This window comes from Fistularia commersonii, chromosome 9 (genome assembly GCF_037954325.1).
Source record: "Fistularia commersonii isolate RoL2024-O1a breed Wild chromosome 9, RoL_Fcom_v1.0, whole genome shotgun sequence".
In the NCBI taxonomy this organism is placed as follows: domain Eukaryota; kingdom Metazoa; phylum Chordata; class Actinopteri; order Syngnathiformes; family Fistulariidae; genus Fistularia; species Fistularia commersonii.
The window spans coordinates 10915006-10931438 of record NC_141292.1 but is presented as its reverse complement, the minus strand read 5'-3'; the positions used below and the strand labels follow the sequence as shown (position 1 = coordinate 10931438).

The 16433-nt window shown below is 43.5% G+C and overlaps 1 protein-coding gene across 1 annotated transcript in view; it reads right to left on the bottom strand.

Moving 5' to 3' along the window:
* Window positions 1–12565, bottom strand: part of nsmfa (NMDA receptor synaptonuclear signaling and neuronal migration factor a) — a 48580-nt gene extending 36015 nt beyond the window's left edge. Inside the window, exon 1 of the mRNA XM_086152463.1 lies at window positions 12218–12565. Coding sequence (XP_086008589.1) covers window positions 12218–12288 — 71 coding nt within the window. The 5' untranslated portion in view covers window positions 12289–12565. The remainder of the gene's footprint in view (window positions 1–12217) is intronic.
* Between the last annotated feature and the right edge of the window lie 3868 nt (window positions 12566–16433).

The following is a 16433-nucleotide window of genomic DNA, read 5'->3' as shown; positions in this document are numbered from 1 at the left end:
AATTTCAGTTGAGCGCAAAAGTGAAGTCAGTGAAAAATATTTCAGTTTTTGACATTTGTGCACATGCCAATGATGTAGTATTACAACCTACAAATTACCCCTTTCTGAGTTGGATGTTTACATTTGTAACAGGTTGGTTTATGAGATTTCATATATGCTTATGCTGCATCTCAGCATCACATCTTCTTTATCTATTGGGCTAATCCTGATAATTTCAACCTTTTTTTTTAAAGCTGTTTACTATATTTGTTTTGACCACAGATAACAGCACTTTGCAGTGACAGAAGAGAATCCATGACACTTAGCTGCAGTAGCCTGATGAAGATTGATCTTCATAAGGATTGTAAACTGAGAGGGTATTGTTGATTTGTGTAAGCTTAAGTGCAGACATAATATTAGACTTAAAATACATCATGAGACTGGATAATGTATAAAGGTAATATGAATTCCACAAAAATGATCACTCTCAGAAATTCATTAGCCATAAGGAAAGTCCAGTGATCTTAAGCTACATCAAACATTTTCTTTTATTAATGAAAGCACATAGTGCATGTGCAAATGAGATATGATATCTACCTTAATTTCCGGACTTTTACACTGATTTGAACACTGCGACTTAAACAATGATGTAGCTTATAAATGGAATTTGTTTGGGCTTCATGCCGCCATACACTTTGCCTTGTCACATCAGGACAATGAAATTACTGTGTCGCAGTTCAATTGCGACACTGAAGAAGATGACTTTAATGGTTTCTGGGCGCAGGAAGAAGACAAAGATAGTGATCAGCTGGAGTAGGAAAAAGCGGGGATAGAAAATGGATGGATAGATAGACTTTTCCTTGTGTAATTTATTATCAATCTCTTTCATCAGCTGTGTTACAAGCACTGTTCAGAAAAAAAAGCACGGAAAAAAAGCATTTTCAGTTCATATTTGCTGATGTTACCGGTATGTATTGAATTACAAGGGGAAAAAGTTTAGTTTCTATGTAACATCTTTCAGTGTAAATCTCATGTTACAACATGGACCTATGGCTTATAGACAAGTGCAGCCTGTATATGTACACATATATTTACTCATCTATTTTTTGCTGGTACGACTCATATTCAGGTGTACTCAATAGTCCGAAAATTACGGTAATCTGATAAGTTTAAAAAAAATAAATAAATAAAAAATCATGACAAATAGACTTTTAATGTTTGCAGGGTTGGTAGCGGGACTAGGATCAGGTCATCTGTTTGCAACCCATCTAATTTAAAGCTTTGAACGGTTAACAGAACCGTCACCCATTTCTCCTCCCTCACAAGTCATCCAACAGTCCCACTCGGACTTGTTGTTTCCTCAAACCTTCTACTGCCGGCCGACACACAAACTGCTCACAACTTAACACATAAACGTCAAGGTCTGGCTGTCACCACTGAATGAGTTGATGGCGTACAGGAATTAATCTCGCCTACTGAGGGCCCCATTTTCAGGGCCGGGAAAAGACAGATCATGGGTACGGACAACCACAGACCCTTGCTGCAAAAGGTCTGTTCATCAGGTTACTTTTGGTCAAATATTCCTCATTCTTCCCTCTAGGCTGTCTCGCACGCAGTGCGAGACAGCCTTTTTGTAATAATCTCACATTATTAAGCATTGATAAGGCATTATTAAAGGCCTAATCCCTAATTCATCAAGAAATTTTCTTAAATGAATAAAGAACAGCAAGTGATTTACATAGAGAATGAGTCCATCGAGGCCAGTACTTTTTAGACAATTTGGAGATAAAGTCAAATAGAGATGGTTTGGATTTGTACACAGGACTGGAGGTCCAGACGACCGAAGAGGGGGTATATGGGTGTAAGGACAGAGGACATGAAGTTAGTTGGTGTAAGAGAAGAGGATGCATGGGGGGCTCACAAATATACACACGCCCCCGCACACACACACACATGCGCGCGCGCACACACACACTATTACATCTATATTCGCTATTTCCTGATAAATAGGATAATTAATAATATGTTAATTGATTGCATTATAACAAAAAACAATATGCATACAATATGTACTATCATGGTACTGACAGGAAGAGAAATGGAGTAGAAATGATCTTGAAGGAGGAGTTTGTTAGGAATGTTCTGGAGGTGAAAAGAATGTCAGACTTATGAGTCTGAAACTGAAAATTGAAGGTGTGATGCTCAATGTTGTTAGTGGCAATGCCCCACAGGTGGGATGGGAGTTAGAGGGGAAGGAGTGCAGAGGAGAAAATGGTGGAAGCTGAAAAGGTAGGAGTGTTGGATGGTTTTCAGGGAGGAGTTGAGAAAGACACTGGGTGGTCAGGGAGAGCTTCCAGATGACTGGACAACTACAGCTAATGTGATTGGAGACCGAGGTAGGAGAGCATTTGGTGCCCATTTTTAAAAATAAGGGGGATGTCCAAAATTGCGGCAACTATAGAGGGATAAAGGTGATGAGCCATACAATGAAGTTATGGGAAAGAGTAGTGGAAACTAGACTGGGAGCAGAAGTCAGCATTTGTGAACAGCGGTATGGCTTCATGCCTAGAACGAGTATTACAAATGCAGTATTAGCTTTGAGAATGCTCATAGAGAAGTACAGAGAAGGTCAGAGGGAGCTGTATTGCGCTTTTGTAGACCTAGAAAAAGCATATGACAGGGTGCCAAGAGAGGAACTCTGGTGTTGTATGAGAAAGTCTGGAGTGGCAGAGAATTATGTTAGACTGGTGCAGGACATGTATGCTAGCTGTGAGACGGTGGTGAGATGTGCTGTAGGGGTAACATAGTTACTGGTGGAGGTGGGGCTTCATCAGGGATCAGCTTTGAGCCACATCTTGTTTGGAGTGGTGATGGACAGGATGACAAATAAGGTTAGACAGGAATCTCCATGGACCATGATGTTTGCAGATGACATATATGATATATATGATGATATGTAGTGAGAGCAGGGTACAGGTTGAGGAACATCTTGAGAGGTGGAAATATGCTCAGAAAAGAAGGGAAATGAAGGTTAGTTGCAGCAAGACAGAATATATGTGTGTGAATGTGAGGAACATGGGTGGAACGGTGAGGCTAAAAGGAGTGGAGACCATGAAGTTGAAAGATTTCAAGTACTTAGGGTCAACAGGCCAGAGCAACAGAGAGTGTGGAAAAGAGGTAAAGAAACAGGTTCAAGCAGGTTGGGATAGGTGGAGAAAAGTGTCAGGGGTACTATGTGATAGAAAAATATCAGCCAGAATGAAAGGAAAGGTGTATAAAACAGTAGTGAGACTAGCAATGTTGTATGGTTTGGAGACAGTGACACTGATGAAAAGACAGGAAGCAGAGCTGGAGGTCGCAGAGATGAAGATGTTGAGGTTCTCTTTGGGAGTGACAAGGATGGATAGGATCAGGAACGAGACCATCAGAGGAACAGCACATGTTAGATGTTTTGGAGAGAAAGTCAGAGAAGCCAGACTGAGATGGCTCGGTCATGTGCAGAGGAGGGATAGTGAATATATTGGTAGACGGATGCTGGACTTGGAGCTGCCAGGCAAGAGGTCCTGAGGAAGACCAAAGAGAAGATTTATGGACGTAGTGAGAGAGGATATGAAGTTAGTCAGTGTGAGAGAGGAGGATACAGAGAATAGGGTTAGATGGAAAAGGCAGGTAAAAGAAGAAGAATAAGCACACACACATATGCATAAACACACACATACATACATGCATATATACATTTGCATACATATATTCACACGTACGTACATACATATAGACATACACATATGCATACCCTTTTTCTTGATAGCTAAGATTTTCATTGTTACAAATGGTGCATTGAAGACTTCGAAACCAAGTATTTCATCAAGTATAAACCAGCAGTCAATAAGTCACTTACAGTTAATTATCCGATAACATGTAAGTTTAAATGATTAATGACCTATATAGGTGCACTGGTATGGGTTTAACAAAGCTTTCTACCAGGGATTGTTATGCAATTGCTACCGACCAAACACACACACTTTTGATTTCAACTCCGCAAACTAAGATGTCCTCTTTTGAAATCACTTTCAGCAGCGAGCTGCCAAAGCAAACCAGACTCCTTCGGAGTCTCAGAGTCTTAAATGTCCTCCTCGGAGGCTCGGCACGTGCCACAACATCATCCCGCTCCCCTCACTACATACTAAAAATAGCTCGCCATGCATGCCACTGCAACTCTGGCGTACCGCAACCCTCTTCCGGAAGGGGGAGAGATCGTTTGTTTGTGTCGGTGTTTACTTGCACCCTTCCGGGGACATATTTTCATTTTTTAAACTGCATTTCGAACCATTGTCACGGACATGTTTGGGTTAAATCAAGGGCAATTAGGATAGTCCTCGCTTTCCAGAGCATCTTCAAAGGGCTTTCTGATGCCCGGGTAATTCCTAAAGTTTGAAGTTACAGTCGACGGATGATTATGGCCGAGAGGAAATGGGAATATTCACAGAAAAATTATGTGTATTAACAAGTGGCAAACGACTGAGCAGTGCCGGCGGGACGATGGGGAAGGAGATTAAGTTGACAACAGGCTCCATCTCTCCCCGGGGACACGCGTCTTACAAATGAAAATCACCCGAACCGTAACCCTAAAGCCCTTCCTCCTTCATTCTCCTTCATCTGAATGCAAAATGAGGGAAATAAGATGTGCGTTACTCCATGTGGGCTGAAAATGTCATTTTCATTGGGAATGATGGTCCAAGTACAGTTGCGCAGTTACATTTTTAACTTCTTGAAACTTCTGCATATTTGACCTCATTCAGTTATACCGCATTAACTGTATTTTTCTGGCTCAGTTATTTTTCTCTAAGTGCTTTTTCTGTCATTTGACATCATGGTTGTCAAGGAATCGTAGATGTTCACATGGTTCTTCATCTCCCCTGGGATCAATATGCTCTTTCCTTGGACTCCATCTTGGTTGCTACCTCGGAAACTACAGTAGGTGCTCTGAGGCTTTGGCTCATCACCAGTTGTCATGTGTGCAGAAAAGTTCTGTTCATTTTACTTTAAGCGCCAAGAATATATTTTTACGTACAACCCACAGGATGAACAAGCCCTTCAACATATGGAGTTTCTATATATTTGTACTCGTGCACTCCTTCATTTATTATCTTTACTGCTTATCCTGTCATAAATCCCCTATACTTATATAGCATTTTCAACACCTGTAAGCTGGAATCGCACATTCATCCAATGTCACACCGCTGGCGGCGTGAGATTCCCCGCAAATCGCAAAACGCACCATAGGGAGCACCTTGGGGACGGACCGGTTGCCAGTCAATGACAGAGTCGGAGAATCCAGAGTCCCCGTAGAACCCACTGCATGTTTTTGGGCTGTGGGAGGAAACTGGAGAACCCATAGGAAACACAAGGAGACTGTGCAAACTCCCAAATTTGGAATGGAGCCGTCAAAGTACGAACAGTTGCCACGTTCTCCCTCCAGTCTTTGACTCCCAAAGCTTCTCCTCCTGGTTCGTTTTACATTGGCAAAGGGGCTGAAGTAACTGTTGCTCGTCTTTCCCCCGTCGTCATAGAAACTCATTAGGTTCATCAGTAAATGTGCGTCGTGACCTTTTTTCTGAGCACCTGGGCGTGATTCTGATTGTGTTTTTGCATTCGTCTGCATTAGGTGTGAGCATGCATTTGTCAGATTTATAAAATAACGGGTAAATAACTTACCGTAATTTCCGGACGATATATGGACTTTTTTGGGTGGGGGGACGCTAACGAGCTTCACGCCGCTAAAACATTTATCCTCGTCACATCGGAGCAATGAAATGACCGGGAAATTCTGAGTCCGTTCAAGTCTGACACCGAAGAAGACGACTTTGACGGTTTTAGCGCGCAGGAGGAAGCCCAAGATAGCGATCGGCTAGCTGGTGCGGCTTATATTGAGGTGCGCTCAAAAGTTCGGAAATCACGGTACTTATACATGTAACCTGGAACATTGCACACATTCACCAAATGACCTGATCTCTGTAGTGTCATTGAATATTGGGAATTAAAGTGGAATCGAATAAAACAGATCTAAAAAAAATATCGCGGATCCATTCGAGGCTCAGGCCGGATTCTGACGACTCAAAAGGTTACGCAGAGATAAACGGCTTCGCGTCGGGAAAGCTGAGTTCTTTGAGAAAAGCACCGGTGATATATAACGGCGCCATGTATGGTATTTCACTGGTTATTGATCCATATCTAACAAACTCATAGCTCTGCCCAGTGAGTTCTAATAAGATCTGACAGAGTGACCATATATCTTTAGAGGACAACAGCCTTGTGGTTGAAAACAGGCCATCAGTCCCCTGGCCGTGTTCCCATCGGTCTGAATATCATCAGAGCTAATGTCTCCCCAGGCATCTCTCCTTTGTAAACAATGAGCTGCCAAGCATGGAGATCCCTCACTCTTAATGCTCCTTAATCGAATCCTCCTCGCGGACGGACTAATTGAATTGGGTTTCCCACAAATAAACACACATGCACAGCTGGCGTGATTAGAACCTGTAGAGAGGTCTGCGGTATGTGCTCAAAGCCACGGGGACTTTTGAAATTGCAGTCTTGAGTTATTAGGTGACACATGGGAGGGGAGCTCCGGGAGCCGGGAGCCAAGGGAAATGTCAACGGCTCACTGGTGAAACAATCTGGGATACTGTGAAAAAGAAAAAAAAAAAAAAAAAACACAATCCACTGCTGCTTCTACCATCAAACCTTATACACGTCTCACATAAATGGGTTGGTCGGCCTTTTGGTACCACGTTTGGTAACTTAAAGAACGACTCCCATTCAATTAACCCACACCCGAAGTGTTATCTTCATATATGCTCTTTCCTGTCAATACTTTTGACCGTATTATGACATAATGGGGGGGATTCGTGATTTATAAAACTGGGATTTATAAAAAAAAAAAGGAAATGTGGCTCTTGGTGGCGTCTGAGATCAGTTGTTGAATGAATGAACTCATAAGAGCAATTTAGTAGATGTGTGTTTTATTTCTTATTGGGTACATTTATTGAGAAATAAATGAATATGTACTTTGTGAGATTTGGCCGTGCACTTTCTGTTGCTACCTTTTAGAGGGAATAAAACCCAACTTAGTTTCAGGCAAGCTCGCTGACTCTTGGGAGCTGAAATGCTCATTCTGTCACTGTCAGGAAATTAAAGATGGAGCACTTTAGATTACCTTTCAAATGGGAGGCATCATCCATCATATTAACACATTTGGAATCTTGATGTCTGAATATCCTTTTCAAATGTTTTTTTTCCTAAAAAAGGATATTAAAGATAGGACCTGGAATTTACCTATCAACCTACTACAACAATGTGATGACTTTTTCAATGTATCTATAATCTTGTGCATTACACACAGATACAGTTATTATGACATGGAATAATGATTTTTTGTCTTTTTCATGCCAACACCAGTCCTTCACAATTTGCTGAAATTAATGAAAAACATAAATAACGTTTGATTGACCAAAGAACAGCTATATTCGGGGTTACAGTTTGGCTTTGGCCACACTTTCCCTTTGTGCATTGAATTGGCTTGGCCCTCGTTCAGGTTTATTTATATGGGGCCAAAATTCTCATCAAGGTACTTTACATTACAAGCACCAGTAATAAATTTCAAAAAATGCCATTAGCTGAGACGCTTGTTGAACATTAAATTATACCTGTAATAATGTGTTTTTCTGTTTTGTTAGTTTTTTTTTTCCTAAGGTTGTTGTCAAACAAGTGTGAGGTACATTAACACCACCTTCTGGTGAGAGCACGAGATGCTACATGGGACGATAATTGGATTATAACGAAACTAGTATTACTTTGATAACAACAAAGATATTTGTATTATTTGACTTTATTATTTTAATTATATTAGCAACAAAGTGACTAAATGTGAGTTTCTGTCCTCAACTGGGAATCTGACTCCAGCTCCCAGGACGACGATCTGAACTGACCGTAGATGAAGCAGAAGAGCGATTTTTTCCAGGTATTTGGAACACAAAGCAAATATTTGTGATTTATAATTGGAGGGGCTGGATAGGAGATTATAGATAAAAAAAGTAAAGTTATGAAGGGAAGGTCTATATTTGTCTGAGAACAAAAAAATAAATAGAAATCACATTGAACTCTGAATGCACCTCCTGCCCTCTGCCTCTTCATCCCAACCCTGGCCACACGCTTCTCCGCCTGGCAGAACTATCAACGCTTTTTCACTTTGAATTTATAAAAACAATTAAATTGTGAAAATCGGTGTATCCCGGGGGGGGGGAGTTTGGGGTGGGGGGCGGGGGGTGTTTCTCATAAGTAGGTGTGTGTGGCCATTTAAAAGGCAACGTCCCTCAGATTCTTCACATTCTGTTTGTCCAATCCATTCCCCTCCCTAACACCATGCACGGTCTTAATACTAAACTGTGACACCTTCAAATGTTGATATTTTTATGGCTTATTACTAATAATGCCCACTCTGTGTCATATTTCATGATTTGCCAGTCTGTTTGAGATTAGCGGTTAGTTTAATGTGAAGGATTGACAGAAATACCCAAGTTAGGGTGAAACTAAAGCAACAAGGCGCAGCTTATATAACAGACCCGTCAGTCATCAGTCGCAAATCAGCATTGACGTTAAGCTTATTCTAAGTTGGATTATGAGCATGCACTGACCAGAAAATGGTAATCTGTGTTCCCAAAATTCTATAAATGCAGGGACCCTTTTTTCAATATTATTAGTTGCTTAAAATCAAGTATCTGCCACACCACTGACTATATTCGCTATATTGGTCCAACAGGCTACTGAGAAAGTTTCCCTCTTGAGTGCAACTTGTGTAAAAATTGACTTCACTGATTTTATTTCTTTTGAGCTACAACCAAAGGGCAAAATCATGACTCATATTAAGATTGTGCAGAAAACAAATGCCACCATAACAAGTCAGGGTTTGAATATATTCAAAATCTCAATATTTCTCTTCTAAAATGAACAAAGCAAGAATATTGTAGAGTGCTATATGTACTGAGGATTTCAAACTATAATGAAAGTGTTATTGTGCTTTGCATTAGCCTTCATTACATTTAGCCTCCAATATGTTTAGCAAAACCTGCTTTAGTAGATAATGCGACAAGCCAGAACACTTCGAGCAACGAGTTGACAATTCATTAATTCATTCATTATCTCTACTGCTTATCAAGCACATTTGTTTTGCAACAAACCTGAAGCGTCATGTCTACACTAGCACCCGTCTCTATTTCACAACCTAACATTAATAAAAGCAGAGTTTTTCATTTCCAAATATTTCTGTTGTAAATGAGAACTTGTTTTCCCTCCACTGACACTGTACCAGAAAATAGATGCTTCTCATGATGTTTCAAAGAAATCAAGCTCCAGGTTCATTGAAAAATTACAAAAAAAATGGGCGTCCAATGCATCGGTATGTGACGCGAAGGGAACTTGCACTCAGGATGGGGGTTCGGGGCATCTTAACGTGTTGAGACAAGCAACCATTCACTCTCTCATTCACACGTCTATGCAATTTAGGGTCTCCAATGAACTTTTTGGATGTTTTTGTTTTGTCCACGAAGAAAGTCCCCCCCTGTTGGAATCGCACCAGGGACCTTCTTGCAGTGAGGTGGAATTGATCAACACTGCGTCTGACTGATTATCCCTTACAGCATTTTGGTGTTTTTGTTTTTTACTATTTTAGGCAGCGAGGAATTCCTGTAAGGTTGAAGTGCAACAACTCAGCAACTGCATAAACAGGAAATGAATGAGTGGAATTTTTACAACTTGAACGTCTCTGCTCCTCAAGGCTGGAGACGCTCAAAGTGCATAAAACAACACAAACACACAAACACTTGAGAGCATTATTGGCTTTGCAAATAATTCAAAGAATCCACGGTATCATGCATCTGTTGACGAAATGCACGTTGTAACCACTCATATCCTATAGTGTCAACAAAAATGTATATTTGGTGACATGTACTGTAGTTGTGCTACAGTAGCAGTAAGTGAAGAGCGAGCAGCATGTTTCATATCACTAACATCCACAAGTCAGGCTATTTTACATGGATGGATGGATGGATGGATGGATGGATGGATGGATGGATGGATGGATGGATGGATGGATGGATGGATGGATGGATGGATGGATGGATGGATAGATAGATAGATAGATAGATAGATAGATAGATAGATAGATAGATAGATAGATAGATAGATAGATAGATAGATAGATAGATAGATACATACATACATACATACATACATACATACATACATACATACATTGATAGATAGATACATTGATAGATACATAGATACATAGATAGATAGATAAAGTGTTCAGCAGTAATATCTGGGTTCCCTGTCTAGAGCATCTGCTGTTTGCCAGTAGCTGAAGCATCTGGGGACGACCGTTTCATAACTCCTGACAAATTTTCGTGCTCAACTGAAAGGAAAGCAGCAAAAAAAAGAAATAAAGTAAGTTAGCCGGTGCCGTGTCTCAGCGATAACTTTCACTGAGCGCCGCCCGCTGCTCATGATGTGAGAACTATACGCCTGACGGGAAATCCAAAAATTGAAATCGTCCCGATTGGATCGTATCTAGAGCCACCTGACTAGAAGATGAGAAAACACTGCTCGGTTCTGAAGATCAGACGGGAGCGACAAAGCAACGTGATTTTTAGGAGGAATTAAAGTGAATGTAATTCCTCCTTAAATGAACGCTGGCAGCCATTCACTTTTTCCCGAAGGGGAACCGGACGGGCCGGCACACGGGACAGCGTGTGTGTGTGACCCTTGTGCATTCAGACGGGAGGGCACGTGTTGAAACCGTGTGTCAGGGCTGAAAATCATTCGATGTCAATGTGCGCCGCACCGATCCGAGACGGAGGCCAGAGAGCTGGAACGTTCCAGAACCACGGAGAGAGGAGTCCAGCCTGCCCTTCAGACAGAATGGAGATCAGAGAGAAACATGCAGATGAAACACAGTGCAGAGGACACACACACACACACACACACGCACACACACACACATGCCTGACAGTCAGCATGAGGACATGAAGTTGTGTTTAAAACCTCCCCTTAAAAAAATGCCTGCTCACAAATCCTCGGGGTCACGTGTCAGAGAAACACTCATGAATACTGGATGTGACTAAGCTGCATTTCCCATCAATCTATCAACTCAGACGTGTGTGTGTGTGTGTGTGTGTGTGTGTGTGTGTGTGTGTGTGTGTGTGTGTGTGTGTGTGTGTGTGTGTGTGTGTGTGCATATGATTCTGCCTCTATCTTAGACCAAAATCAAACACACCTTCTCAGGGCACCCTCCCACGTCATTAGTATGAGCGACACAAGTCCCCCTTCTTTAAAAGGCAGTGCACATGCAAACGTGCACGCTGCACCCTACGCGCACGCATGAGAAAAATCCAAGGGGGATGACGTCATAGCACATCAGCCAACATCTGTAGGTGCACGGCGAAGTCAAGGTCATTCAGAGAAGAGGGGATTAGTATTAGCAGCTCAGTGGGGGCTACAGCTCCCCCTCTTGCAGATGAAGATCATAGTTACACGTGCTTTCCAGCGAGCTGCGGCTCAGAGATGCGCCCCCCCCCCTCCTCCCCACGCACACGCGTGTACCACCAAACCTCCACCTCCATCCCTTCCCTCCCCCTCCTCCTCCACCCCTCCACCTCTCCAAGCCAGACGCAGAACCAGCACTCCGTGGCGCTTCAACAGCTGGGTACACATGCAAGAAATAAGAGCAGAAGAAACAAAAATCCACGCGTGTCTCTCAAGAACGAGTCGCACTCCTGCAAATAAGTCCATTTTACCCTCCCACTCCCACCCAACCCCCCCCCCCCCCCTCCCCCGACCACTGCAATCGCCCACGAATCGATCCATCACACCTGAAACCAACTGCGCCGTCCGGCCGGCGTGACGGGCCAGAGGCCGGTTCCGGTTCTGGTTGTGGGGACACGGTGGCGGTCTCGGGTGACGCTTCCACGGAACCGCTACTAAGATGTAACGACACGGTAATAACGCGTAAATAACACCTTGAGAGGGGGAGACCCAAAGAAGAGGGGGGGGGGGGGAGTCACGGCAGGACGGGACCCACGGAGAGTGAAGATGCTGTCCGACCCCGCCACGCGTGTCCTTCTTCGCCCACAGAACTGCAACTCTTCCCCGGGAAACCGAGCACCGGGAGACCGGAGATACTCACCGAACTTTTGCCGCCACGGAAGAAATGGCATCGTTTCCTAGACTCTTCCTCCTGGACGCGGCGGTCCCCATGCTGGGATGGAGACGGCGCACATAGGAAAACACTTCATTCCACTGGCAGGAGGAAGAGGAGGATGGAGGAATGCGACGGCGATTGCAAAAAAATAAAAATAAAAGAAGGAATACTGAAAAAAAAAAGAATATTTGGAGAAATATTCGTGGGCGTGGGGGGGGGGGGCGTGGGTTAACGCGTGTGTTTGCTGTGCCCGCGAAAGTGGGACGTCTGCGACTGGTGGCGCGGAGCTCTGGGACGTGTCTGCCAGGATTGGAGACGCGCTTCTGCGCCCCCCCCCCCCCCCCCCACCCAAACACACACACACACACACACACACACACCCACGCTACACCCGCCCCCACCCCCTCCCTTCCATTGATGTGGAAATACACGGGTGGGGGTGGGAGTGGGTGACTCCAGCATCATCGCAGTCGTGATAGAGAGGGTGGGGCTGGGTGGGGAGGCGGGGGGTGTTGTTGTCCTGAATGAGGGACGGTCAGCCCACACCCACGCGTGAACACTCGGCTTTGTGAGCGCAGACCTTTTTGGTGACGGCGACGGAGGTGGATTCCCGCCTTACACGTACGCGACCACGCTCTCCACGGACACACGCATCAATGGTAGAGGAGGCTGCGACACACACACTGACACAAGGTCAACAGATCGATAGATCGATGGATCAATAGATGAATAATGGTCATAAATACGACCTGACCCTGTACAAATGTTATTACTATGTAAGCAACTCAGCGTGAAAACTGCTGGGAAAACAATAAAATACACAATCCTAAGTAAAGATCATGTGAAGATTTTAGTTTTTATTTTCAGGATTTGTAAAGTGTTTACTTGAGTTTAGATATAAGTTGTGGCAATCAATGATGATAATTCAATAATCATAATTCCATAAGTTCATTCATTTATTATGTAAACGGCTTTGGGCTGCAGGATCCTATCCCAGCTGTCATTGGGTGAGAGGGCGCATTCACTGGACCAATCAGAGAGCTGCATATTGAGGCGTGTGCCGTTCACCCTTTCATTCACAGGACACATGGAGACGCTTTCATTCATGGCAATTTAAGGTCTCCCGTTTTGCAGACGAAGCTGGAGGAAACCCACGCAGAGACGGAGAGAACATGCAAATTCCACAGAAAAGTCAGGATCGAACTTTCTTGCTGAGAAGCAGTAGCATTGACCAATGCGCCGCCTTTATTTTGATTCTGATATAAATAAAAGAATGATAATTCATACACTAGATGACATTCCTTTTCAAATATTCATGATATACAAGAGAGTCTTAGCAACAATCGTCGTCAGACATTTTCAGATCAACTGGCAAATCAATATCAAAGCAGTTCACCGTGGCCACCGGTAAATCGCAGACCATAATATCCGCTTGGGTCTAATAGTCTCGATGTAGAAATGGGCGTATTCTCAAACCTCCTCCTGAACCCGTCCGAGAAGTTCAAGTGTATCTCCCGCCGTTACCGAGTTCCAATTCACAATGAAAGTTCCGGATCTGACGGTATTTCCCAATCTCAAGCGCGACTAAAAAACGTTAAATATATTCAGTCGCACTTCACCACATACAATAGTAGGTCCGATTTTCACCTGACAACAATTACCCAACCGGATGACGGTAAAGACCTCATTTCATTATTTGCAAAAGACATCCTGTTTCACGTCGAAGAATTAATCTTTTGCCGGTAAATTGGTTCCCATCACGTCTAAGTCACGGGGCCGGGGTGAGACGCTCCCGCGGCGCTGCCTATTTAAAAACATACTCTCTTAAGCATAACTGACAGTTTCACGGGCTCCCTTCACTTAAAGACGGAGAAAAGACCAAAATAAAAAAACATCAGTGTTGGCAAAACACCAAGCAGTAAAGGAAATTGTTGCCTCCCTCTTTATAGCCACCGTGAGTGCTAATCATGGTACACACACTTGCACACACACACACGCCTCTATAGTGATAGGAGCACTGACATCAGATGAACTGCTCGGAAACAACCGATTAGCCTTCAAAACATCAAATCAATCAGTTCACCAATCGACGGGTCATTTTACCAGCAGCGGGAATTTGCAAGATGTCCTTGGGCTTTATACAGGCTTTATTTGCCCGTGCACACACACACACACAGTCACACACATACACAAACACAGTCATACACAACGGGGGGGGGCAAAGACAAAAAGTAATGAAATCAATAAATAAAATCAAGCACCAGCCGGGTGCTGTGAGCTCCTGCTGGCCATTAAGTAGTAAATAATCCCAAGTAACTCAGACAATGTGGGGGAGAAAGCGCGCGTGGACGGACTGTTGATTACCGAGAGCTGGACGAGGGTGAATGTGGAGAACGCCGAGGCATGAATGAATCGCCGCGGCGTTGGACTCGGAAGAGGGTACGTGGATGGCACGGGGCCAGGGTGACGGACGGATAAAGAGACAGGCGATGAATGAAAAAGGGAACGCCATCATTTCCTTTCTAGCAAAGGAGCAGCAATCTTCTCCCCGCTGATAAGGCGGCGGGGGGGGGGGAGATGGGGAATACAAGACAAAATACATGAAATGAAGTGAGAATTGGACGGCGCGAAGGAAACGCCGGGTCGTAAATCTCCGTCCGCTCTGACGCCGGCGAGTTCTTAACGTTTGATTGACCTCAAGGCAGATCAATACTCGAAGATGCGACGGTTCCAACAGCCGGCCGCCGGATTTCCGTATATGGCTCCTTTTTTGAGGCAAAGCAGCGACTAAAACCGAGCAACTGCAAAGTTTGCCGTCACCTCACCTCATGGTTGATTTTCCCGGAGATTAAAATTAAAAGCGCTTCGTGTTACTAAATACCTCTCGGCCAGCTGGCCACATGGCTTCGATCTATCAATCAATCCATATTCAATACTCCTATCCCGTCAGGGCCCATTGTGAGGCCCGTCCTACCATTTTTCACCCGGTTAAGATTATAGTAGTCAGTGCTCGCCTCGTCCCCATATGTCCCTGGGAAAAGCTGTATGGAGGGCGACTGGAATTCAATATGAGGCGACCTTCCTCAAAGATTTACGGCCTGTGTGAAGGACAACGTTATAGATGGTTGAATTCCACTGTAAACCCTGAATCCCAATCCATGCTAGCGCCCAGACATATTACCTTGCTGAATTTTAGCCCATCAACCAGTCAGTATCTCTGCAAGGGCAACAACCGGGCGTTATCGCGGTCTTGTGGTTGCTAACCTTCTTTGATAGTTCAAGTTTTATCGGCGGAGCGTCCGCAGCATCTCCCCCCCGTGGCCATCGACACAAGGGGTTTGAACAAAGCTGTTATTTATCGATCCAAATTCTTTTGTTCTGAGACAAGTTTTTCTTCTCATCGGCCACGGCGAGGTCTAAGGATTCTCTCCGGTCACACGGAATCAGAAAAATAAAAGTGCAGTCTTTTGGATGTTTTTTTCTAATATTAATCACATCCAGACTCATTGTATTCAGGAGACGGGGGTTCCAATTCTGAATTTTTAGCAACTCACAACCGGGTGAATAAAATGTCTTGTCCGTCAAAAACCTTTCAAAATTGTGCATGTTTGCTTTGCCTCCTTTTCCTGTGTGCAAAGTAGAAACTCAAGTAAAATATGAACAAAATGACAAGGCAGGTCCTATTTTTAAATAATCTGAGGTGTTATGAGGACACTTTAGAATAAAAATTGGAGGTGTGGACATGCTGTCACCAGTGGTATGGACTACATAGTAGTATATCGCTATTACAACTTTGAATGCTCAAGATGTTGTAATTAGGAATATATTAAACCTCTGGTATCAACCAAAGCGATTTAGGATAAAATGTTGTATGCACATCTTTATTTAAGATTAATTATCCAGTGTTAGACCCACAGTAAGGAACGGCACCTCCCAACTTTAATGAATTCTGATTTTGAAGCACGTCGTCATTTGCTTTGTTTGGCTGCTTGATGAAGTCGCTCATCCTCTCGACCAGTGGAGAGGATTTAACCCGGTAAACCCAAAATAATAAACGATTCATTGCAGAGCATCTCCTGTGAAGTCTGACCCTCTGCAAGAACATCTAAATGGATAATCCCTTGCATATAAGCCAATATTTCTAGTATCAGTTTCATACATGTCCCTTATATCTTTGAACTCAGTTATTATTATTATTTAA